General features: G+C 44.2%; 1 protein-coding gene across 2 annotated transcripts in view; it reads right to left on the reverse strand.

Annotated features, from left to right (window-relative positions):
- The window catches only part of ITGAE (integrin subunit alpha E), a 60,343-nt gene extending 38,001 nt beyond the window's left edge, over nt 1-22,342 (reverse strand). Inside the window, exons 1-2 of one of the 2 annotated variants that reach the window (XM_032849002.1) lie at nt 22,062-22,330; nt 7,951-8,071 (exon numbers count right to left, since the gene is read on the reverse strand). In XM_032849002.1, coding sequence (XP_032704893.1) covers nt 7,951-8,071; nt 22,062-22,095 — 155 coding nt within the window. In that variant the 5' untranslated portion in view covers nt 22,096-22,330. Of the gene's footprint in view, nt 1-7,950; nt 8,072-22,061 lie in introns of both variants that reach the window. The other variant, XM_032849003.1, reaches the window with a different exon arrangement.
- Nucleotides 22,343-23,917: the final 1,575 nt, after the last annotated feature.

Consider the following 23,917-nt stretch of genomic DNA (forward strand, 5'->3'; position numbering starts at 1 on the left):
AGGAAGACAAGAGGATGAGTGAGAGAAAGATTTGAAGATGCTACACTGCTGATTTTAAAGGTGGAAGAAAAAGCCCAAAGCCTAGGAATGTGGTTAGCCTCTGGAAACTGAAAAAGGTGAGGAAATAGATTCTCCCCTTGAGCCACCAGAAGGAACACAGCCCTGCTAACACACCTTGACTTTGGCCTATTAAGACCTATTTTGGACTTCTGACTTCCAGAACTGTGAGATAATAAATTTGTGTTGTTTTAAGCCACTAATTTTGTGGGTGTTACCACAGCCATAGGAAACAAATACAATGGCTAACTGCCCCCTAACTGGCATCTCAAACTTTAGATTGTCTAAACAGAACTTGGGAGTCTTGTCCTCCCAGTCCTGTGCTTTTTGTTCTTTTTCTTTTTCTTTTTTATTTTTTAAGATGTTATTTATTTATTTGACAGAGAGAGGGGGAACACAAGGAGGGGTATAGGAGAGGGAGAAGGAGGCTTCATGTGGAGCAGGGAGCCTGATGTGGGGCTGGATCCCAGAACCCTGGGATCATGACCTGAGCCAAAGGCAGACACTTCACGACTGAGCCACCCAGGTGCCTCAAGCCTGTGTTTTTCCATTTTCCCCAAGGCAATAGATGGTAGCATCAACCACTACCTTATAAAGCCTGAAGCCTGGGTACATCTTTGCTTCATCTTTTCACTCATCCCTTCATCAAGTCCATCAGTAAAACCTATAGATTATTCCTCCAAATTATATTGTAAGGACCTATTTAGAAACTGTCCCTGCTCCCTTTCCCCCAGGGGATTTACTTGGAGACAAGTCCTGGAAACCAGCTTCAGGTAATGAAGCCCAGATACAAAGGTGGGTCAGGCCAGGTGGAGACATCCGATCAGTGGGCGGGGGGATGCATACTGTCTCCCTGGTTACCAAGGAGTATGGGCCCCGCTCTTTGGGAGCCTTTTGGGCGCCAATCCCAATCAAGGTGTAATAGGCTGGTTCAAATGTCTACTAGGGTAAATTGTAACTCAACTGGTCACCTAGCATCACTGTGGAGTTTCCTGTGTGTGTTACATCTCATTGGCCACCTGTGTGTGGCCAGGCCCGACTGTATGACCTTTGCCCTTAAAAGCTAGTCTGTGAAACAGAGAAGGGTCGCCCTCTCTTGTAAGAGGTATGTCCCCGAACGTTCGGTTTGATTCTTGATGCTTGGCACAAAATAAAGCTTTGCTTGACCTTTGCTTTGTATCAGTCTCGCTCCTTTAGTCACAAACCCATTATTGGGGCATAACAATATCTACAGAAAACCTCTTCTCTCCATTTCCCCATCACCATCCTGGCCACCAGCACCTTGTCTGGTCTATGATATTAGCCTCCTAACTGGTAGTGTTTGTTTTTGAAATTTACCCTTACAGTTTATACCATGTCACTCCCCTGCTTCAGTAGCCTCCCGTGCACTTAGAAAAAGAGTCCGTACTCCTTGATGCACCCTACAGGGCCTTGCTGGTCTAGCCCTCCCTGCCTCTGAGACCTCCTCTCACCATTTCTTTATTTTTCTTTTTAAAGATTTTACCTATTTATTTGGGAGAGAGTGTGTGAATGAGAGAGCATGAGTGGGGAGAGGGTCAAAGAAAGCAGACTCCCCGCTGAGTAGGGAGCCCGATGTGGGACTCAATACCAGGACCCTGGGATCATGACCTGAGCTGAAGGCAGAGGCTTAACCGACTGAGCCACCCAGGCGCCCTCCTCTTCCCATTTCTTAGTTCTCTAAGCTCCAGCTCCACACTGGCTGGCTTCTGTTCCAGCCCCTTCTTTGGATAGCCTGAGTTCTTGCCTGCTCAAGCCTTCTGCCTTGCTGTGCCCTTTGCCTGGAAGCCCTGCTTTTCACTCCCCAAGGCTGACTCATTTTCATCTTCTGGCCTTGCTTAACTGTCACCTCCTCATAAATGCTTTCTCTAACCAGCCCCACCTCACAACACACCTATTCAGCTTCATGTCACCTCGTTTTATTTCCTTTACAGAACTTGTTATGTCCTATAGTATCCTTTTTACTTGCTTATGTGCTTATTATCTCTCCCCCCACTAGACTGTAAGTTCCTCAAGGATCACATCTAATCTTGTTTACCATGTTATTTCCATAGCATGGAAGAACGACTGGCACAGAACTGGGACTCAGTAAATACGGCTAAATATTGACTGAATGACAGCTCAGGCAGCAGGTAAGGGGTCTAATGTGGGGCAGGGCTGATGAGCAGAGGGGCAGCTCTGTGGGTTCTGCAGCTGAGCTCCCAAAATAGGTCGCCTGCTCAGCAACCCTGCCTCAGCTCCAGACTCCTCCCCAGCCTGAACCTCAGCCCTCCGTCTCGCACCTTATTCCCTCTCCCCCATAAAGGTGGGGGCAAAACTAGCCTCCATTCTAGATCATGTTTTGGTGGGGTAGGTCCAGGCCTGGAATAGCCTCGGTTCTCCTTCCTCCTTCAGGCCATTGTCCAAGCTATTTCCTTCCCACCTCCTTCTCCTGCCAACAGTCATCCTAAACCCCAGCTCCTCAGGAAGTCTTCCCAAAAGGAGCAACTTGACCCCCTCCAAGCCCTCCCTGACTACTGGAACCTACCCCCATACTCGCCTAGACTGAGTTCTCAAGAGACTACCATGTACAGCTGTCCAGGCTGTGAACTGTGGAAACTAAGGTTGCCATTCATATCAAATCATGCAGTGCCTTGGCCTGGGGTCCAGTCTGAGCTGCCTCTGTTGCCTACCCATTCTTCCTGCATGATGGGTAGTCTCTTGATCTCCAGGTCTGTTGACTGAATGACTAACAATAACCAAACCCACCATCAGCTGACAGCCCTGGGGACCCTATTGTACCCTGGGCTAGAAGCGTCCATCTCCTGCTTTCACCCACCTCTAACCTAGGTCCATTCTGAGTCTAATCCCATACCTCCCAGGAGAAGGCCTTTTTTTTTTTTTTAAGATTTTTATTTATTCTTTTGACACACACAGAGAGAACACAGGCAGGCGGAGTGACAGGCAGAGGGAGAGGAAGAAACAGGCTCCCCACAGAGCAGGGAGCCCAACATGGGGCTCCATCCCAGGACCCCAGGATCATGACCTGAGCAGAAGGCAGACACCTAAACAACTGAGCCACCTGGGCGCCCCTCCCCCAAGTTTTATCATAGTTTTATTTTTTTATGGTTTCATTTGCATTTTTATTGAAGTATAATTAATATACAATGTTACATTAGTTTCAGATGTGGAAGGCCTTCTTTATGTTCCACTCATTTCACCCTGCTACAACCACACCTGTGCTGCGGCCAGTCCCGAGTGTTCTATTTTAGGGAGAAACAACAACACAAGGGAGTGAGAGAGACACATTAGGCTTTCACGGGGAGCCCAGCCTCCTCTGCTCTCTGTGGCCCTGGGGCAGCCGGCGATGCATTTCCTGTTCAGCAAGGCAGGCCCGTGGTCTTGGGCTTCACCATTTGTGGCAGGAACCCAGAAGTTCCCCTCCCACCACATCCTCCCATGAACCCCCTCTCCTTCATCAGGTGTTCAAGAAGGTTTTCCTGAGCCCAGCTAGGCTCTTCTCCCACCCTGTAGTGGACCCAGAGCCTTCTGCTCCAGGGGCTTCAAACTCCTCTCATCCACCATGTCCTTTCACCTTGGTTTCTGAAGCAGGGGTCCTGGAGTTGGAGAGGGCCCTACTGGGGTACTGATGGGAGGGGACTGGGCAAGATAAGTTCACAAATAACTGGGATTGACACTGGGCTTTCAGGAGCATGAGGAGCAACCAGAACACTCATGCACTGCAAGTTTGGGAAACTACATGTTGGCTCTACGCACAAGTCATGATTCAGCAATTCCACTCCTGGGCACAGGCCTGACAAAAGGAAGTGTATCTGTCCACAGAAAGCAGTATAATTTGTCCAAGGAAATTGTCCAAATGCCCATTGTCAGCACTGTTCACACAGTGGAAGACTTAGAGCAATGAGAATAAGTATCATTGTCTCAGGCAATACCACTTTCAAAATTCAGACTATACTGAGGGAGAGAAGCCTGACAACAGACCACATAACAGCATGCATCATTTATAAGTTCGAGAACAGGCAGAACTAATCCAGGGAGATGGAGGTCAGAGCATTAACTCTCAGCGAGGGATGTGCCTGAAAGGGAGCACCAGGCTAGAGGGGGCTTAGGTGAGGCTGGCAATGTACTTTTTTTTTTTTTTTAAGATTTTATTTATTTATTTGTTAGAGAGAGAGAGAGAGCGAGCACAAGGAGGAGGAGCAATAGGCAGAGGGAGAAGTAGGCTCCCCACTGAAAAGGAGCCTGATGCAGGACTTGATCCCAGGACCCTGAGATCATGACCTGAGCCAAAGGTAGATGCTTAACCGGCTGAGCCACCCAGGCATCCTGAGGCTGGTAATGTTTTGTTCCTTTGTTTGGATGCTGCTTACATAGGTGGTTCATTTTGTGAAATTCCCTGAGCTACATGCTTATGATGGGTGCATTTTTCTGTGTGGCAAATGTCCATAAAAATTTTACCAAAACAACACCACCAAAAAAAAAAAAAAAAATCACAACAAACACTGACCTTTAATTCATCCTCCTGCAGCCAAAAACTGATTAACAACCTTCTCACCACCCTTATCTGTTTCAAACCTTTCTGGCTCCTCAAACCCCCAGGGCCTTGGTAACAGGCACCACCCACCACTCCCAACCTAGTGCTCACTACAATTTCAACCCCCTGACAATTTCTGTTCCTTGACTTTGCTCATGCTAACTTCCAGGCTCCTGACCACTTTGCTCTTGGCAGGGCTTCCTCCTCCCCTGCCTTCTCACACTAACTGGTAGCCGTCTCCTCAGTTCAGAGTTAATGCACGCCTTGTGGCTAAAGGCTATAGCTGCTTCTATGTCTCCAGAGTACCCTAGACATCCCCAGCAGAGCAGCCATCGCTCCTCTTGTCATTGCCTGTCTTGTATATCTCCTTCATGAGCCAGAGGGTTTCATGAGGGCAGGGACTGTGCCTCTTTTGCTGTCTTATCCACACACTTTGCAGGTGACTGAGTTGATGCTCCATAAATACTTGCCAAATGTGTGGATGAATGAATCAACTGACCCTGCCCTCCCCGCTTACATGGTCACCAGCCTCTTCACTGTACAGTGAAGAAAATCACAGTCTGGCAAGGGGTCCAAGCATGCTTGGCTGGTGGGGTCATGGCCCAAGTCCCAGGGCTGTAAGCCTGCCTCAGGAGCTGCTACTGCCCACCCATCTTCCACCAAACAGAGCTTCTGCTACGCTCAACTTGGGAAGATGGGAAACTCCACTCAGCCAGAAACCTTGAGCTCCTCACCTGGCTCTGCCCCCAAAGCCTGTCTGGATGTTGGGCTCATGGCTCATGTGTGCTGTGTAAGAAGGAAACCCTTGGCCACTGACTAGAAGCAAAGCAGCGGGGATGGGGAGGGAACTGGCCTGGGGCAGGGCATGAGCTGGGCTGGGTCACAGAGCAAGCACAGAGAAAGCCATATGACCATTGTGAACAGAAAGGAAAGGAAAAATTGCTCTAGGTTAAAAGAGAATAAAGAGACACAACAATATGCGATACAGGAACCTTGACTGGATCCTGGCCTCAAAGCAAAGCAGCTCAAAGTCATTTTGGTGACAATAAGGGACAAAACTAAAGACATATTTCTACATTAGCATATCCCCACTATCACCATCTGATATAATACATATTTTGCTTGCTTGCTCATTGTCTATCTCCCCACAGCATAAGAATTTATGCTCTAAAAGGGGAACCTTCCTACACTGTTGGTGGGAATGCAAGCTGACGTGGCCACTCTGGAAAACAGCACGGAGGTTCCTCAAAAGGTTGAAAATAGAGCTGCTCTATGACCCAGCAATTGCACTACTGGGCATTTACCCTAAGATACAAATGTAGTGATCCGAAGGGGCATGTGCACCCAAATATTTATAGCAGCAATGTCCACAATAGCCAAACTATGGAAAGAACCTAGATGTCCATCAACAGATGAATGGAAGGGCACCTGGGTGGCTCAGTGGATTGAGCCTCTGCATTTGGCTCAGGTCATGTTCTCAGGGTCCTGAGATCGAGCCCTATATCGGGCTCTCATCTCAGCAGGGAGCCTGCTTCTGCCTCCCACTCTGCCTACTTGTGATCTCTCTCTCTGTTGAATAAATAAAATCTTTAAAAAAAAACAGATGAATGAATAAAGAAGATGCAGTACACACACACACACACACACACACACACACACACAATGGAATACTATGCAACCATCAAAAGAAATGAAATCTTGCCATTTGCAACGACACGAGTGGAACTAAAGGGTATTATGCTGAGTGAAATAAGTCAATCAGAGAAAGACAATTATTATATGATCTCTCTGATATGAGGAATTTGAGAAGCAGGGCAGGGGGTTGTGGGGGTAGGGAAGGAAAAAAAAATGAAACAAGATGGGATCAGGAGGGAGACAAACCTTAAGAGACTCTTAATCTCAGGAAACAAACTGAGGGTTGCTGGGGAGTGGGGGTAGGAGGGATGGAGTGTCTGGGTTATGGACATTGGGAAGAATATGTGCTATGGTGAGTGCTGTGAATTGTGTAAGACTGATGATTAAAAGACCTGTACCCCTGGGGCAAATAATACATTATATGTTAATTAAAAAAACAAAAAACAAACCAAAAAAATGGTAAAAAAAAAAAAGATTAAAAAAAAAATTTATGCTCCACTCTAAATATTTGTTGAGTAAATGACCATGGTATATATAATTCTACAACTGCCGTTGTTACCTTATGTTTCAAGAGTGATTCAAGTTAACAACTGCTGTGCTCATTTTATTAATTTGACCTACTTCTAATATTGCATCATATGTGATTCAAAGCTTTTGTCTTCCATTTTCCTAATGAGGACCATTTCCAGTCTTTCACTATTCCAAGAAATGTTACAGTAAATACCTTTACTTGTGCCTGGGAGTATCTCTAAGGTTGGCCAGATCTGGGAGTGGAATGGCAGGTCAAAGGAATCTGCAACATTACCAGATATGGTAAAACCATTCTCTGAGTTGCTTATACCAATTTACAGCCCCACAAGTTCCCACATCCTCAGCAGCAGAATTTTGCCACATTTAAAATCTGTGGCTTATCTAATGGGTGCAGATGAGAATTTTATTTTTTTTAAAGATTTTATTTATTTGTTTGAGAGAATAAGCTTTGGTGAGGGGCAGAGGGAGAGAGAGATAGAAGCAGACTCCCCACTGAGCAGGGAGCCCAATGTAGGAGCCCAATCCCAAGACTTGGAGATCATGACCTGAGCCAAAGGTAGACACTTAACCGACTGAGCCACCCAGATACCCCCAGATGGGATTTTAAAAACAGAAAATGCAATGTTTAGTGAGCTTGAATTTGGCCAGAAACTATAATAAATCCTTTACGTGCATTAACTTAAATAGTCTTATGCAACAACCCCAGGATGTAGGGAAATCTCTACCCCTTCTGTGGAGATAAGAAAGAGGCTGTGGGTTGAGCGCTTTGCATCCAAGTACAGAGTAAAGCTGTTACTGACCCATGGCTACCAGACCCACAACTTGCATCTTAACCATATTCCCTGCTGCCTCATAGTTTCCATTTTTTCTTTGATATTTTTGTCATTGACCTAGATTTCTATACTGAGCATGTGTTACTTCTATAAAAGACAAAACAGCCTTAATAAACTTTATTTTAAAATAGTTTTGAGGTCGTATCCTGTCCCTGCTCCCCAGCAGTAAAGACGGCCAGGATTGGCCCAGTGCTCACAGCCTCTCTCCTGCACACCCTTATGAAAATGAAGGAAGGTTGTCCCCAGACTGTGGGGGTTGAGTGTGAAGGCCTTCTCAGGGGCTTGTTCAGACTCCCCAGAGGTATCCTCAGTTATGCGTCCCATCTGCTGGGCACCACTCACCAGGTCTTGTTGGTGCTGGGGTCTTGGTGCAGAAGGGAGCTGAGCACATAGGGTGTGTCTCCCTCAGGAGTCACCCAGATCTGGGCCTCATCCACATTGAAGGCCACCAGAGGAGCAAGGCCTGTGGAGAAAAGAGGAATGTTTAACAAAAGAGTGCCTGTTGAGGCCATGGCTGGGCCTCTGACTCTTATCATTCAGCCACATCTTGTGGTGTCATCATCCCCATTTTATAGATGAGAAAAGTGAGACTCTCAGGATCTTTTTCCTGTGGAAATAGGACAAGAATATAGGCATGTCTGACCCAGACTCTGCACTCCCCAATCCTCCTACTAAACTGTGTCAGCACCAAGGCCTCATCCTCTAGGAAGCCTTCCCTTATTCTCCCCTAGAAGTACTTCCCACCTTCTCACACCTCCCACAATGCAATTTCTGTACCTGTCAGATAGCACATACTCATGACAGAGTCTTGTACTAACGTTAAAATAGACTGTGAGCCCCAGGGAGAGGATATATATACATACATTCTATCTATGACCCTCCATTCAAATGACACAAGAGAAAACATGTCTTCAAACATGTACAAGAAAGTTTACAGAAGCTTTATTTACAATAGTTCCCAACTAGAAACCACCCAAATGTCCATCAGCTGGGGAAGGGATAAACTAACTGTGGTGTATTCATACAATGGACTACTCAGGAATACAAAGGAATGAGCAATTGACACACATAGCAAGATGGGTAAATCACAAAAATCATTATGCTGAGTAAAAGAAGCTTTACATGAGACTATTTACTATATAATTCCATTTACATGATGTTCTAGAACCGGCAAAACTGATCTATAGTAAAAAATATTTCCTGGAGGTATGGGAATGAGGCTTAACTGGGAAGGAACAGGAAGAAACTTTGTAGGCTGATGGAAGTATCCTAGATCTTGATAGGAATTTGGATGACAAAGATGTGTACATTTGTCAAAAACACACTGAATGGTCAACTTAAAATTTGTGTATTTCACTGAAGGTAAATTTTTCCTCAAAATAGAACTATAAACACACATTAAACTCTAATTGATATGTATGCTGAAATATTTAGGGATAATGTATACCAACATCTGCAGTTTACTTTGAAATGGATCAAAATATAAGATGGCTTGATGGATGGATAGATGGATATATGAAGATGGACATATAGATACATGTTTATATGTATGATATATATGCGATAAAGCAAATATAACAAAATGTTGACAACTGTCAAATCGAAGTGTGGTATATACTTTTCCACTGCACATTTATTTCAACTTTTCTGTATATTTGAAATTTTTAACTAAAAAGTTTTGAGAAAATATTGATATTGACAGATTGCCCTGCACAGAGGCTATGCCAGTTCACACAACAACAACAGAATAGAAGTCCTATTTCCCCACAGCGCAGCTTGGGCTATGTGCAGAACTTTTCATCTTTGTCTTGAAAGAGTATCTTATTATTTTGTTCCAAAATATATTTTTAAATTATGAATGAGGTAAAACCTTTTAATTTTTAAGTTGTTTACCACCTATTCATATACATTATCCATTTGTATGAAGTATTTATTGCTTTCTTATTAATTTGTAAGAGCTTTTTGAATGAAAAGAAATTATCCATGTGATAAAGATATTGTTTCTCACTTAGCTATTTAACTTGCATGATATCTTTCCCCACATCGATAGTTTGTCATTTTTCATTTGTGACTCAAGTTTTATGTTATGCTTCCCCATTCAGTGATTATTTTTTTAAGTTCACTCACATTTTCCTCTATATTTGGGTTTTTTTGTTTGTTTGTTTCACTTCTTACACATGAATCTTTGATCCATCTATACTTTATTTTTGTGTATGGAGTAAAATAGTGACCCAGGTTTTACTTTTTCTCCCCACAAATGAAATTGTCTCAACATTATTTCTTGAATAGCTCATCTTATCCCCATAGACTTGCATTACCACTTTTATCATTCTCAGAACTCCCATATGCATCTGGGCCTCTGTTGGGACTTGGTTCTGCCCTACTGACCTCATTGTCTCCTGCTTGGATACGTTCATTAGTCTCCCAACCTTTCTCTTCCAAGTCTTGTCCCTCTGAATGCATCCTCTCTATACCAATTACCAGAAGGAATTCTTAGAAGCATGGTCTAACCATGCCACTCCACTGTAAAAACTCTAATGTATATTTACATAGAAAAAGAGCAAGGTGAAGTTCAGTAAGCAGAACTCATCTGTTCAACTACTGTTCAATGAACAACTTTTTGCAGTAGCTCTTGAAAACCGATGCTGCTTTTTGGAAAACACTTTTTTTTTTTTTTTTAAATGGTGGTACAATGCCTTTTTCCTCCCCAAATACACCACATAAACATGCTATAAGGAATAATGTTTTGATATCATACTTTTAGGCAAAAACATACTAAATTTAATAAAACAGTTTCTAGCCCAACAATATCATAGGAAACAAATGTGCAAGGCTTGCCTTGTTTGGATAAAGCCAAATGCTTTGTTTTTGCTTATACATGCTGATTGAAAGGGCTGGAGAGGTAGTAGCTTCTGTGACTCTGAAGTCTGTTAAATGCATAGGCTATTCCATGTATTTTGCAGTACTTTCAGGTTTAGTATTTATTTTACCCTCAATGTATTTTTCTGTGCTATAACTTTATTTTTAAAGGTAGTTTGAATACGGGATAACCACGAGTACCCAAAAGACTGAAGAAACAGTGAAGAAATGGTGCAGAAGGAAAATTATAGCTTTCACAATAATGACTCCTTCACAACTATCCTCCACTACTCATCATTAAGTCTTCATTTCCTCTTTTAATGAGGACAATAAACTTTTATTGCAGTAAGTTGTATATGTAAATTGTACTTTTAAATTCAAATTATTTTTTTTAGTATAAACTTGTTTTATTGACCAATTAATAAATTTTTTCCATCAGAAAAAAATTTGGGTATTTGGGTACTTGGCTGGATGTTATGAACCAGTTTTTCCATTGAAATTGATGGAATTTTTTCCCCCAATTAATGGCTTTTCCCTTAGCAGTAGAGATTTTAAAAAGAAATTAAATTCATTAGGCAAAGGAAAAGTTTACAGACTTTTATATAAGGAAGAGAAAGAAATGCATACATACAAATACATTGTTCTTCATTTACCAAGAAGATATAAACTTAAAATTTGTGTGTATCCAATAACAACACTTCAAAATACATAAAAATATTAATTGAATTAAAAGGAAAAATACAAAATCCATAACCAAAATGAGAGGCTTTAATGCTTTAACAATCTTTCATATAAGCTATAAAAAGATCAGTTAGGAGGATATAGAAGATCTGAATAACACAATTAACAAAACTTACCTGATTAATACAATACTGTACCCAGTAATGATAAAATAAGCATTTTTCAAATGCACATGAAACATTTGCCAAAACTGAACATATGCTGCATCAAAATGTAAGCCTCAATAAATTTCAATGGATTGAAATAATTCAGACTATGTTCTCTGACTATAGTGGAATTAAATTAGAAGCCAATAACAAAAAGGAAACTAAAACAAAAACCAAAAAACTTGAACTTCTCAGAAATTAAGCAATGCACTTCTAAATAACCTAGAGCCAAAAATGAAATCGCAATGGAAATTTTTAAATATTTTGAACTAAATGAGAACTAAGCTACAACAAATTGAAACTTGTGGGAAATAGTTAAGGCTTAGAGGAAATGTACAGTCTTAAGTGCATGTGTTAAAAAGAAGGGTAAAAATCAATTATCTAAGCTTTCATCTCAAGAAGGTAAAAGAACAGCAAATCAAACCCAAAGAAAGTCCAGGAAGGAATAGAGATATGAGCATATATCAAAGAAACAGAAAACTAACTTACAGTAGAGAAAATCAACAAAGCTAAAGTGTGTTTTTAAAAAAAGGTTAATAAAACTGATAAACCCCTAGCAACACTGATCAAGAAAAAAAAGACCACACAAATTACCAATATGAATGAAAAAGAGGACATCAGAATAGATCCTAAGACATTTAAGAAATAGTAAGAGTGAAAACATAAAATAAAATAAAGAAATAATGAGAGTATAGTATATACAGTTTATGCCACTACGCTTCACAATTTTGTTGAAATAGGTAAATTCCTTGAAAAAAAGATTTACCAAAACTGATGAAAAAAGTGAAAGCTGAATAATCTTTATCAAATAAATTAAATTGGTTATTAAAAACCTTAGGAAGAATTCCAAGCACAGATGGCTTCACTGAAAACTCTTCCAAACATTTAAAGAAGAAATACCAATCTTACACAAACTGTTCCAGAGAACAGAATTGAGAGAACACTTACCAATCATTTTATGGGGCCAGAATAACATTGATATTAAAACCCAACAAGAGCAAAGATTTAAAAAACAAACAAGTAAAAATCAGAGAAAAACCGACAGGAGCAATACAATGAAGGATAAAAGATCTCTTTCTTGGACATGGATGTCAAAATCCTAAGCAAAATATTAGCAAATCAAATCTGGTGACATCAAAGCATAATACATTACAACCAAGTTGTGTCTCTTTCAAAAATGGAAGGGCAGTTTGACATTTGATAATAATTGATTTATTTATCACATTAACAGGAAAAAAAAGAAAAAATAATATGATCATTATGATAGACAGAGGCAAAAGGCATTTGATAAAATCTCATCTGGGTCTATGATTAAGAAAAAAAAATCATAGTAAACCAGAAGAGAAGGAATTTCCTTAACCTGATCAAGAATATCCACCAAAAATCTTCAGCACACATCATTCTTATTGGTGAGTTGCTGAAAGCTTTCCCTAAAATCAGGAAGGAGACAAGAATGACCACTCTCACCACTTTACTAAACATTTTACCAGAGGACTTAGAGCAATAAGAAAACAAATACAGAGCATAAGGATTAGAAAGGAAAAAATAAAACTGCCATTATTTGCAGATGAAATGATTAAGTAGATTGAGAAATACAACAGATCCACAGTCAAACACTAAGAATTAACAAGAATTTTTAGCAAGGTTACTGGATATAGAGGCAATATACAAAGAACCACTGTACTTCTATATACCATCAATGATCAAATAAACAGTGAACAATTTTTAAAGATGCCATTAGCAAAAGACAGAGAAATCAAATGTTCAAAAATAAGTCTAACTTTGGGAAAACTGGGTGGCTCAGTTGGTTGGGCTGCTGCCTACAGCTCAGGTCGTGATCCCAGGGTTCTGGGATGGAGTTCCATATTCAGGCTCCTTGCTCAGTGGGGAGGGTGCTTCTCTCTCTGTCTCTGCCTGCCACTCTGCCTGCTTGTGATTCCCCACCCTCCCCCCGATAAATAAATAAATAAATTAATTAAATCTTTAAAAAAAATAAGTCTAACTTTAGTTAGACATGCAAAACCTCCATGCTGAAAACTATAAAAGATTAGGAGAGATTAAAGATCTAAATAGATGGAGGGCTAGATCATGTTCATGAATGAAGACTCAATATTGTTGTCAGTTATCACTACACTGATCTATAGCTTCAATAGAATCCTAATAAAAAATCCCAGCAAATTATTGGGGAAGGGTGAGGTATGTTAACAAGACAATTTAAAAATTTATATGAAATTGTATAGGGCAAGAATAGTCAGGCTGTCTTAAAGGAGAAAGACAAACTTGTAAGACTTGATAACATACTATCATCTATCAAGATATTACAAAGTTATAGTTAAGACAGAATTATACTAGCATAGGGCAGACAGATAGACCAACTAGGCAGACAAATGGACCAATGGAACAGAGAGTCCAAACACATATGATCACCTACTTTAGGACAAAGGTAACAGTGAAGAACAGTGAGGAAAGAATTTTTTTTCTAAAGATTTTATTTATTTATTTGAGAGACAGAGATCACAAGTAGGCAGAGAGGCAGGCGGAGAGAGAGAAGGGGAAGCAGGCTCCCCACAGAGCAAAGAACCCGATGTGGGGCTCAATCCCAGGAAATAAGTTAAACCTGAATTTAATGAAGTCATTAGCGCTAACATTCAGGTTTTGGGAAATTCCAGGGATAAAAGGGCAAACCACACCAAAAGGAAACAAACACACAAATCCTGAATGACGTTCTTCTACCAGACAAGCCACCAAGCCCTGCAGTAAAGCAAAGACTTGAAAAGGACACACAAACCAAAATATAGGCAACTGGCCACTCTAGACTAAGAGAGGCGTAGCAACGAAACGTAATCTGGACCTTGTTTGGATCTTGACTCCAAAAAACTTATTGTTAAAAAGCGATAAACTGAGCGAAAAAGCGATAAACCCTCAAATTATTGTTAAGTTTCTTAGATGATAAAAACATTGTGGCCTAGTAAGAAAAATAACCACATACCTCAGAAATGTGTACTGAAGTGTGTGGGGTGAAATGACACAATGTTTTGGGTTTGCCTTATAATAATGCTTCTGAAACATTAAAGTGCTAACAGATCACCCAAGTTTCTTGTTAAAATACAGATTCTGATTCGGTAGATCAGGAGGTGGGACTGAGAGCCTAGTCTAACAAGATCTTAGATGATGCCCCGTTGCTGGTCACCACCAAATTTTGAGCAGCACAGCTTTAAAGGAAACCAAAGGGGATATGAACTGATGCAGCAAGTATGGCAAGTCTTAATAATGGTGTAATCTGGGTGATGGGTATAGTGACTTCATTACAGTTCTTTTCTTTGTTTTTATACTTGTTTAAAATTTTGTCAAAAACACACCTTTCAAAGGCTCAGGAGGGGGTGCATTGTGAGAAGGCAGTGTTCAATCTCTCATTTCTCAATTCCCAAGCTCTCTCCCTGAGGCTGGCAGAAAGCAGACATCTGCACTTTATTTCTTCTCCCTTATACTTTGGCCTTGCCCGGAATGATTTGTGGCAATTCATGAAAATATACAAGACAGTAAGGCAAAACTTATTTTTAAATGATGGGGCAAGCCAAAAAAAAAAAAAAAGAAGGAAGGAAAGTGACAATTAGAAAAAAGGGGTGAGGGGCTCCTGGGTGACTCAGTTGGTTGAGCCTCCAACTCTTGATTTCGGCTCAGGTCATAACCTCAAGGTTGTGAGATCCAGCCCTGCACTGGGCTCTGCACTCAGCGAGGAGTCTGCTTGAGATTCTCTCTCCCCCTGTCCTTCTGCCCCTTGCCCACTTGTTCTTTCTCTCTCTCTCTCTCTCTCTCTCTCTCTCTCAATAAATAAATCTTAAGAAAATGAAAGAGGGATGAACATGAAAGGGCACAATTAAACCAGGAAGGAGGCCACCTGACTTGTGCATCAGCAAGTGCTAGCACTTTCTATGGTGGGTCCCACTTTGGACTCTGAACACAGTATAAGGTCACAGTGGATGCCAAATAAAATTAATTGTTGAATAACTGCATAAATGTATGAACTTACTTGAAATCAGTATAAAGATGAAAATGATCAGTTGTATGATTCACAGAGTCCACACAATTGGGAAAAGAATTATTCTGGTGAAGCGGGAAAACAAACAGAAAACCAGAAAAAATGCTTCCCAAGGTTCTCTTCACAAGAACAATGAATGAATGGGGCAGAGTAGAGTTAAAACAAACAGACAAAAAACAAACAAAAAACAATAGCAGTGAGGGCGCCTGGGTGGCTCAGTGGGTTAAAGCCTCTGCCTTCGGCTCAGGTCGTGATCTCAGGGTCCTGGAATTGAGCCCCGCATCAGGCTCTCTGCTCAGCAGGGAGCCTGCTTCCCCCTCTCTCTCTGCTGGCCTCTCTGCCTACTTGTGATCTCGGTCTGTCAAATAAAAAAAAAAAAAAAAAAACCCAAAAAACCAATAGCAGTGAATGAACAAACCTGCATCCCAAGTTACCTGGGAGCTATTCTTCGTGTCTTGCTTGCCATCACCCAAAGTATAACACAGAAAACATAATCAGACCATGAGCAATTCCTGTTTGGGGGCCAAGGATCATTTTTGAGAATTGGGTATGAGCCCCAGAGCCCATCCCACCCACTCAAGTGTACATTTCCCAAGTCTTATCCTTGCTGAAAGTGCTCTGCTCTGAGGTGATCTCCTGCCTTCCTCCTGATTCTTCCCATTCACCTTCTCCAAGAGGCTTTCCTGACCTCCAGACCCCTACATAGGCACTCTGTACCCTTGTAAGCCTTTTATCACAAACTGACATTACTCTCTTCAACTCCTCGTTTATGTATTATTGCCTGTTACTTATTGACTGCTTCTCCTGCCACCAGTGAGCCCCTCTGAGGGCAAAGACTGTAAGTCAGCCTTGTTCACCATGTCATCCCAGGGCCAGGTATGGTGGCCTATACCTACTAGGTGCTAGATGGGTGAAGGGGGCTCAAAGACAATCCCTGTGGCCAACCCATGGACCCTCAAGGGTTCTAGAGGGGGGGAATGGGGAGCACTGTTCTCCACGAGTACAGGATTGGACTTGGGCTCCTTGGCTCATTTTATGAGAAGCCTTGTGTTTCTAGATCAGTCAGGTTAGGGTAAATAAACTGATTAGGAGAGAATTAAAAAGTAAGAACTAAGGGTGACACGGTGACAGGGCGGTACATTCAGTTAAGCTTCCAACTCTTGATTTTGGCTCGGGTCATGATCTCAGTTGTGAGACTGAGCCCCACATGGGGTGTAGAGCTTACTTAAAAATAAAATTAAAAGGGCACCTGGGTGGCTCAGTCGGTTAAGCACCCCACTCTTGGTTTCAGCTCAGGTTGTGATCTCAGGGTCATGAGATGGAGCCCCAGAGCCCCGTGTTTGGTGAAGTCTGAGCTCAGGGCAGAGTCTGCTTAAGATTCTCTCTCCCTGGAGTGCCTGGGTGGCTCAGTGGGTTAAGCCTCTGCCTTCAGCTCTGGTCATGATCTCAGGGTCCTGGGATCGAGCCCCGAATCGGGCTCTCTGCTCAGCAGGGATCCTGCTTCTCCCCCCTCCCGCCTGCCTCCCCACCTACTTGTGATCTCCCTCTCTGTAAAAAAAATAATTAAAATCTTTAAAAAAAAAAAAAAAGATTCTCTCTCCCTCTGCTCCTCACAGCTCTACCATCTCTAAAATAAATAAATAAATAAATAAATATTTTTTTAAAGAGTAAGAACTAGCAAATTCTTGCAAGGGGTGACTAGGAGGCTTTCTTTCTGTGTTTTCCTGTGTAACTGATAGACAAGGTTTGAAACCCCTGAGATAAGTCGTCTCCTCATCCGGGCATCTGTGGCATCTCCCTGCCTAGCACAATGCCCACTCTCCTAGGTCTGCTCTCCAGCCGTTTCAAGCTCCTCTATACCCCACTCCCTGAACACCATCCCCATACCTCCCACTTCTGGGCCCTTGTCCAAGCAGTTCCCTCTGACCAGTATGCCTTCTTTGTTCTCACATCTGCCCCATCCTTTGGGGCCCTGCTCAGGCACTCCCTATTCCCAGGAGCTACTTCAGATTCTCAGCTAGAGTAACTCACTGGTCCTTGAGCCCCCACCACATCCTGCAGTGTGTCTGGTTCTGACTAAATCCTGTCTAGGTCAGAGTGATCTGTGATTAAGTCTGTCTCCCCCAAAACGTGATCTGAGCCATCCATGACACCCCTCCTCCTCAACCACAAAGCCCAGTTCAGCATAACGCCAGACCCAGAAGTGTCCTGGAAATGTCAGAGTAGGCCAGAAATTCTTGTTCACCACCCCACCCATCCTCATTTTTGCCTTGTTCACCTGAGGGATCTTGATGCAAGATCCTTGAAAGGTGGGAAGGGGCAGCAGATGAGCAGAGAGATAATTACAGCTACCCTCCCAGATCACCTGATTTCTTCCAGGCACCATACAGGGTGCTGAGGCTCAGAGAAGTTGAGTGATTTGCTTGTGGTCCATTGGCAAATTGAATACTTGTGTCTAGGGCCCAGGTCTGCCTAACCCAAGCCTTTAGTGAAAGCTGGAGGCACTGAGGGGTTGGTAAACAGAGAAAAGAGTTACAAATGGCCCCAGAAGCTGGGCACATTTCCTGCTGGGCAGAGCTCCCAGTCGTGCCAGCCCCTCACTGAGCGTGGGCAGAGCTCCGGGTTAGATAGTTGTTTAATCAGGTCAGTGAGAACCTCCTGTGCAAGCACAGTGGCATGAGAACATGTGTAGAGGGGATTTACCATATTCACTGAGCTTCCCTAGTCACCAGCACCCACCCTGAGAGCTGGCTGGAGCCAGGGATCTGCCAGCCGTGGGCCACCTTGCTAGAGCACATTCCCTCCATGCCCCTGACATTCTACCTTTGCTTGGGTTGTCGCCAGATGGGGTAGGCCCTTCCTTTCCCACTGAGACTCAGATGCAGTGTTTCCATAGTGTAGTGGTTATCATGTTCACCTCCCACTGAGACTCAAGAAAATATAGCATGGACCCCAGACAGAGAAAGTCCTGTGTTCAAATCCTTGCTTTGCCACAGAGTCATGCTGAAGAACCTTGGGCTTGTCATCGCACCTCAGTTTCCCCACCTGAGATACATGGCTGTGCAGAGCAACCAGGACAATGCCTGCCCAGGGTCTGATGCTGAAGGCTCAGTGTGTGGGCGCTGATGTTAGTGTTATAACCACAAGGGAGGGCCTGTCATGTTCTGACAGCCTTCCCCTCCATCTCAAGCCCCTCTTATGTGCTGTCAGACACGTGAGCCCAGCCAAACCAGTGTCTGTCACCACACTACCCACAGAGCTGCCTCTCCCAAGCTGTCTCCAGCCACCTAGGCCTGCTGAGTAAGAATAAGACTCTCCCTTCATCCTGTCAGCCAGCACTGCCTCCCCCCTTAAACCTTTATCTTCCCCCAACACACTGGGCATTTTAGTTTTTTTTTATTTTATTTTATTTAAATTCAATTCATTAGTATATAGTGTATTATTACTATATTATAGTGTATTATTAGTCCTCGGTTTGTTTCCTACAATTAAGAGTCTCTTATGGGCATTTTAAGTACACATTCTCACAGCACTATTCTTGGTTTAGCAAACTTGAGTCCAGGGGGAATGGTTTGTCCACATTTATATAAGGAGCTAGCTGTAGAACTGGGACTAGAGTCGGGTGTTCTGACAATCACCCCAGAACACCCAAAAAGGCCTTAGGGAAAACTCATGCCTCATAGCCACATGCAAGTTGCCTGTCCCGTGGGGCAGCTCACCTTCAAGCCACCCACATTGTTCTTTCACACAGGAGCCTCATCATCTCCCCTTTCTCTGGGATTCCACCTTCCAACATGTAATTCTCACTGTTGTCACCCTGCTCAAGATCTGCTGTGGCTTCCCATTCCCCTCAGGGTGAGGTCTAAGCTCCCTTAGCCTCCACATCCCCACCACCATCTTGGACCTCTCCAGCTTGACTGCCCACAAGCCCCCCATATACACCCTACAAGCCAGTCTTCCAGCAAAGGTTGGAAACATCTGGTTTCCACATGGACCACAGTTCACACCTGGCTTGCCCACAAACATTGCTCTTTTCGGATGTTTTGCCTTTGCTTGAAACACCCTTTTCCCAACCCCCATGTGTGAGACCCAAAGGCATCCTCAATGGACCCAGTAGCTCCGGCTAGAGTTTGTTGTGCAGCCTGCTTTCTCTTCACACAGGGGCCCAGAACAGGGACAGTGCACCCTCACGCCCTGGGCCCAGCATGTGCTGGGGCAGGGGTGGTGGTGACAGCAGCCTTCTGCTCCCACTCAAGCTTTGACCTGCATCTTCCTAAACAGACTCCTCACACTCCCTGTCTTTCTCCATACTAAACAGAAAGCCCCCCTCCAACAGTCTATACTTGCTGAAGACCTCCTCCATCTTCAGGGCCACATTGGACACTGGTCTCTCATCCCTAACAACCAAGGTTTTCCATCAAATACTTGCCCACAAGTATTGGGGTGTGCCCTGGGAAGAGCCAGGTCTGACATCTTCCCACTCCCCATGAGGACCCAACAGGGCCACAGGTCTCAGCCTGAAGTTGGTACAACAGCACAGCAGGCCCTAGACTTCTGGATCCTTCTTTACCATTGCAAGGTGATGATGAAAGGAGAAGTGAGTGGCTGGGGTCACAGAATAGCTCAAGGGTAAAGGCGGAGCTGCGGACAGCAAGCTGTAGGGTAGCAGGGCAAGTCAGGGCTAGGAGTGGGGGTAAGGGTGGCTCCAGAGTTATAGTAGGTCTGTGTATCTGCTCCTGGCTTAAAAACTCTTATTAGACAATTGATGTTATCTCATCTGCTCTCACAGATGAGAAATGGACATCATCATAGTGGGTGGCTTGGGAAGGTTAAAAGATCAGGGTCAGGCCAGAATAGTCTAGATTTTCTCCAGTCTAGGGAAGCCCAGCCAGGCACAGGATTCACAGCCCTGGGCCTGGAGTCAGTCTGAGGGCTTCTTCCCACCCTCCTTGCGTCTCCATGTCACTTTCTCAGACTCTTCTAGCCCATAAGACTCAGCACCAGTCTCACCTCCTCCAGGAAACACTTCAGGATTGGCCCATCCCTCCATTCCACCTCACAGCTTGGAGCATAACTGTCACAGCTTCATTTCTCCCACTCAGACTGGAGCTACTGAGGCCTTGCTCACACAATCTTTCCATTGCTTAGCCAAGTTGTGGGCTAAGTGATCTCATTGCAAGCCTGCTCCACCTTGCTATCAGCTGTCCATCAGCTTGGAGACTGTCTAGGCCCCAGAAGGGGTTTGATAAATGTCACTTGGATCGGCATTGCTGAAAAAGGCACTGGGGCAACAGCTGTTCATTTCTGAGGCCATCAGAAACAGAAGAGCAGGAGCTCAGAATGATGCCAAGGTTAGCACCCCAGGCCATGGGGTATTCTAGAGCTGGGAGTCAGGGCAGAGGCCTGGGCTTTAGCCCCATTTCTACATGTACTTGCTTGTACCTCTGGACAGTCACTGCACCTCTCTGGGCTCCAGAGTCTAGTCTCTTTTTCAGACATACTTGGTGATGGGGGATCAAAGCCCTAAGCCATAAAAAGTGTGAAACCCTCTCCACACTCTGTATGTGACTTAAAATAAAAAGAAGTCTAAACTGTAAAGTAAGGAAAATGAAGTTCACAAAGTTTTGACCTTTTCATAATGATTATTTTGAATATCAAATATTAAAATGTGTCCAAAACGTATGCTTTGCTGGTCCCTTACACGTGTGGCCTGCCTCCTGGTGACCTGGCCGCAGGGTGGATGCTAACTCTGAGTTCCCCCCAACAATGAATTCAGCTTTCTCAGACAGCCTGGTACTCAGTTGCTGGCCCCTACCCATCCTTCACAGAGAACTCAGGCTCCCAAGAGCCTTGAAAACATCTGCCTGATGTTTATCTCATTCTTCTACCAAGCTTCTGAGCAATGCAGGAGACCCCTGGGGAAGCTTGTGCCAATCACTATGCTGGACCACTCTAGGCCCCGGCTTGATCTGAGCTGCCTCCAGGGGCTCCCTGACTATGCTCAATCTCGTCCGTAAGGCCTTTTGATAGGTGCAGGGTGATGGGTTGCCTTGCCCCAAGTGGCTTCCATGGTAAGTTTAAAGGCCAGAATGGGACCCCTCAGCCTGGGGGAAGAGGAAGTGCCCCCCTCCACCCACACACAGTTTCTCATACTAGCCCTAACATCAGAAACAGGAAGCAGGGTCCTCCAGTACATTCGCCTTCTACCAGACACACACATGCCCTCTGCCCCACAAGTCTCTCCTCAATGCTCATGTTCTCAGTCCCCCACCCTTATCAGCTGAGCCCCAATCTGGGATGGAAGGGTGCTCTGCTGGGGAAGGTGGATATCGTTAGCCTCCGTACTCTGAGAACAAACTTGGTGCAGACACAGGGATCTGCCCAGAATGGATGGTGTAAGGAAAAGGCCCAGGATGGGGAGGGTAAACTGGCTGGAGGAGGAACAGGGTGGCAGAGTTCTGGAGTCTGAAGCCACAGGATATCAGCACTGCCAACAGCCTCAGAAGCCCTTCTGAGCAAGGCTGAGGATCTAACCCAGCAAACAAGAGCAACTCCGTTAGGGATTCCCTACGGTCTCTGACCTCTCACTCTGAGTGAGCCCCATTTAGACAGATAGGCTGTGCTGAGGGCACAGCAACCCACGGGACAGGGGGGTGAGGCTGACTTACTGGTTATGTAGAGCAGAGTGTGGAAGAGCCACATCCTAGCTGGAGCAGAGGCAGCGGCGTGGACCTCAGCTTATTCAGCTTCCCCTCCTCTGCTCGGTGGCCAGGAGGCGGGGACAGGCACACACAGAAGCAAGGACGCACAGGCAGACAGGCACTTTCACATAGACACGGATGTTCCCACTTGTGCACAGCCGGCTGTGAGGCTTTCTCAGCAGTTGTGGGCTGGGTCCTGGAAGCTCAGAGACACTTATCAGCCCTTCCCCACGACCCACACTTCGTGGAACAGTGAGACAGGTTTAGCCTAAACATAGCTCTGGATGTCTTCATCAGATGTTTGAGTGCAGAAATAGTATTAATCCAGATGTTTATCATTCATGTGAGTGAGTCCCAGCCTCTTGCCCTGCTCTAGAACCTACCACCAGATACCTTAGCCCAACACCCAGCCCAGGGTCCTTAGTGGTGCTGCCTCAGCAATGAGAATGAGGTCCCCTTCCCACCTGAAGTACCCTCACAGCTAGAAACTGGGCTCCTGCACCTGGCCCCTGGACTCAAGGCCTTGAGGCTATGGAGGGCCTGTTAAATGTTAAGACCCAATGCACTGGCTGAAATCACCGCCTCGGTGAATTCAGCTTAGCTACATTCTCTTTAAAACCTAGCTATAGTACCATGACATGGGAACTAACTTAACAGAGCTCTGAGCTACCAGACAGAAAACATAAAAATTCCATAAATCTTTCCAGCATACCTCTGATTCAATCCAGCACCCCCAAAGATACACTGCCAACAGCTTGCAGTCATATTTAAAAGCTAACTTCACAATTTGTCAAATTTTCCCTGTGACCAAGTCTGTCATCTGTCACAGAAGGAAGTGTCCCTGCTTCCCAGATTGTTATGTGCAGAGCAGTGCTGTCCATCAGAACTATGATGATGTTCTAGATCTGCACTGTCCAATACAGTAATCACTAACCACATGTGGCTACCAAGCCCTTGAAATGTTACCAGTGCAACTGAGGAACTGAATTTTAAATTTTATTTAATTTTAATGAATTCACATTCAAAAAAGCAGGAGATTCTATGTCTCTCACACGAATGTCTGCATCCCCAGGGAGAGCATGCTGTAGTGTTAATGCAAGTGTTAAAGCAGACAAGGGTGTTGACTTAACGATAAGATGAAAATCAATTTTATTTTGTTTCTCACCTTCAAAGTTTGCTTGGCCAGTCTTGTGGAGGTCACTGACACTTAAAACATGCTTGCATTGTCTGCTTTGGTCTGACAAAATACCCACAACTAATGTGACAGTTCCCTGATGCTGTATGATTGCTTGAACAGAAATTACAATTCACTGTTTCTGACACTGTCCAACAGCTGGAAACAAAGTTCCAGGTCTGATGATCTGCCTGCCAGATCACAAAGAAGACTATGCAGATTGGCTTAATCTTGTCGTGGTCCAGACCCCTGGCCTGTTTTCCTAACACTCCAAGGCTCAGTGACTTTCCCCCTACCCCACACTTGTTTGGAGTGCCAGGGGCACTTTGCAGAGCCAGGATAGGCTCCTCTCCCCATCACTGGCCCAGAGGCATTGGAGAGTAGCCCCAGGCAACAGAGCAGATCAGCAGTAGGGACACATTAGAACCCAGGACTGCAGATGCTCAAGATTTCTGAAAGCAGGATTTCGTGTCTGTAGTATGAACTTCAGGGCACCTCAGGAGGCCAAGCCAAGCTGATGACTGGAGGATGGACAGGATGCAGGGCCATTTCTGCATCTTTGGGGACGTCTAGAATGCAGACTCACCCTGCATTCCTCAAAGATGTGTTTACCCAAGCTTGCTGGTGTCAGCATGGCACAACCCTAATC

This window comes from Lontra canadensis, unplaced genomic scaffold (assembly GCF_010015895.1).
Source record: "Lontra canadensis isolate GAN:19392208 unplaced genomic scaffold, GSC_riverotter_1.0 scaffold217, whole genome shotgun sequence".
NCBI lineage: Eukaryota > Metazoa > Chordata > Mammalia > Carnivora > Mustelidae > Lontra > Lontra canadensis.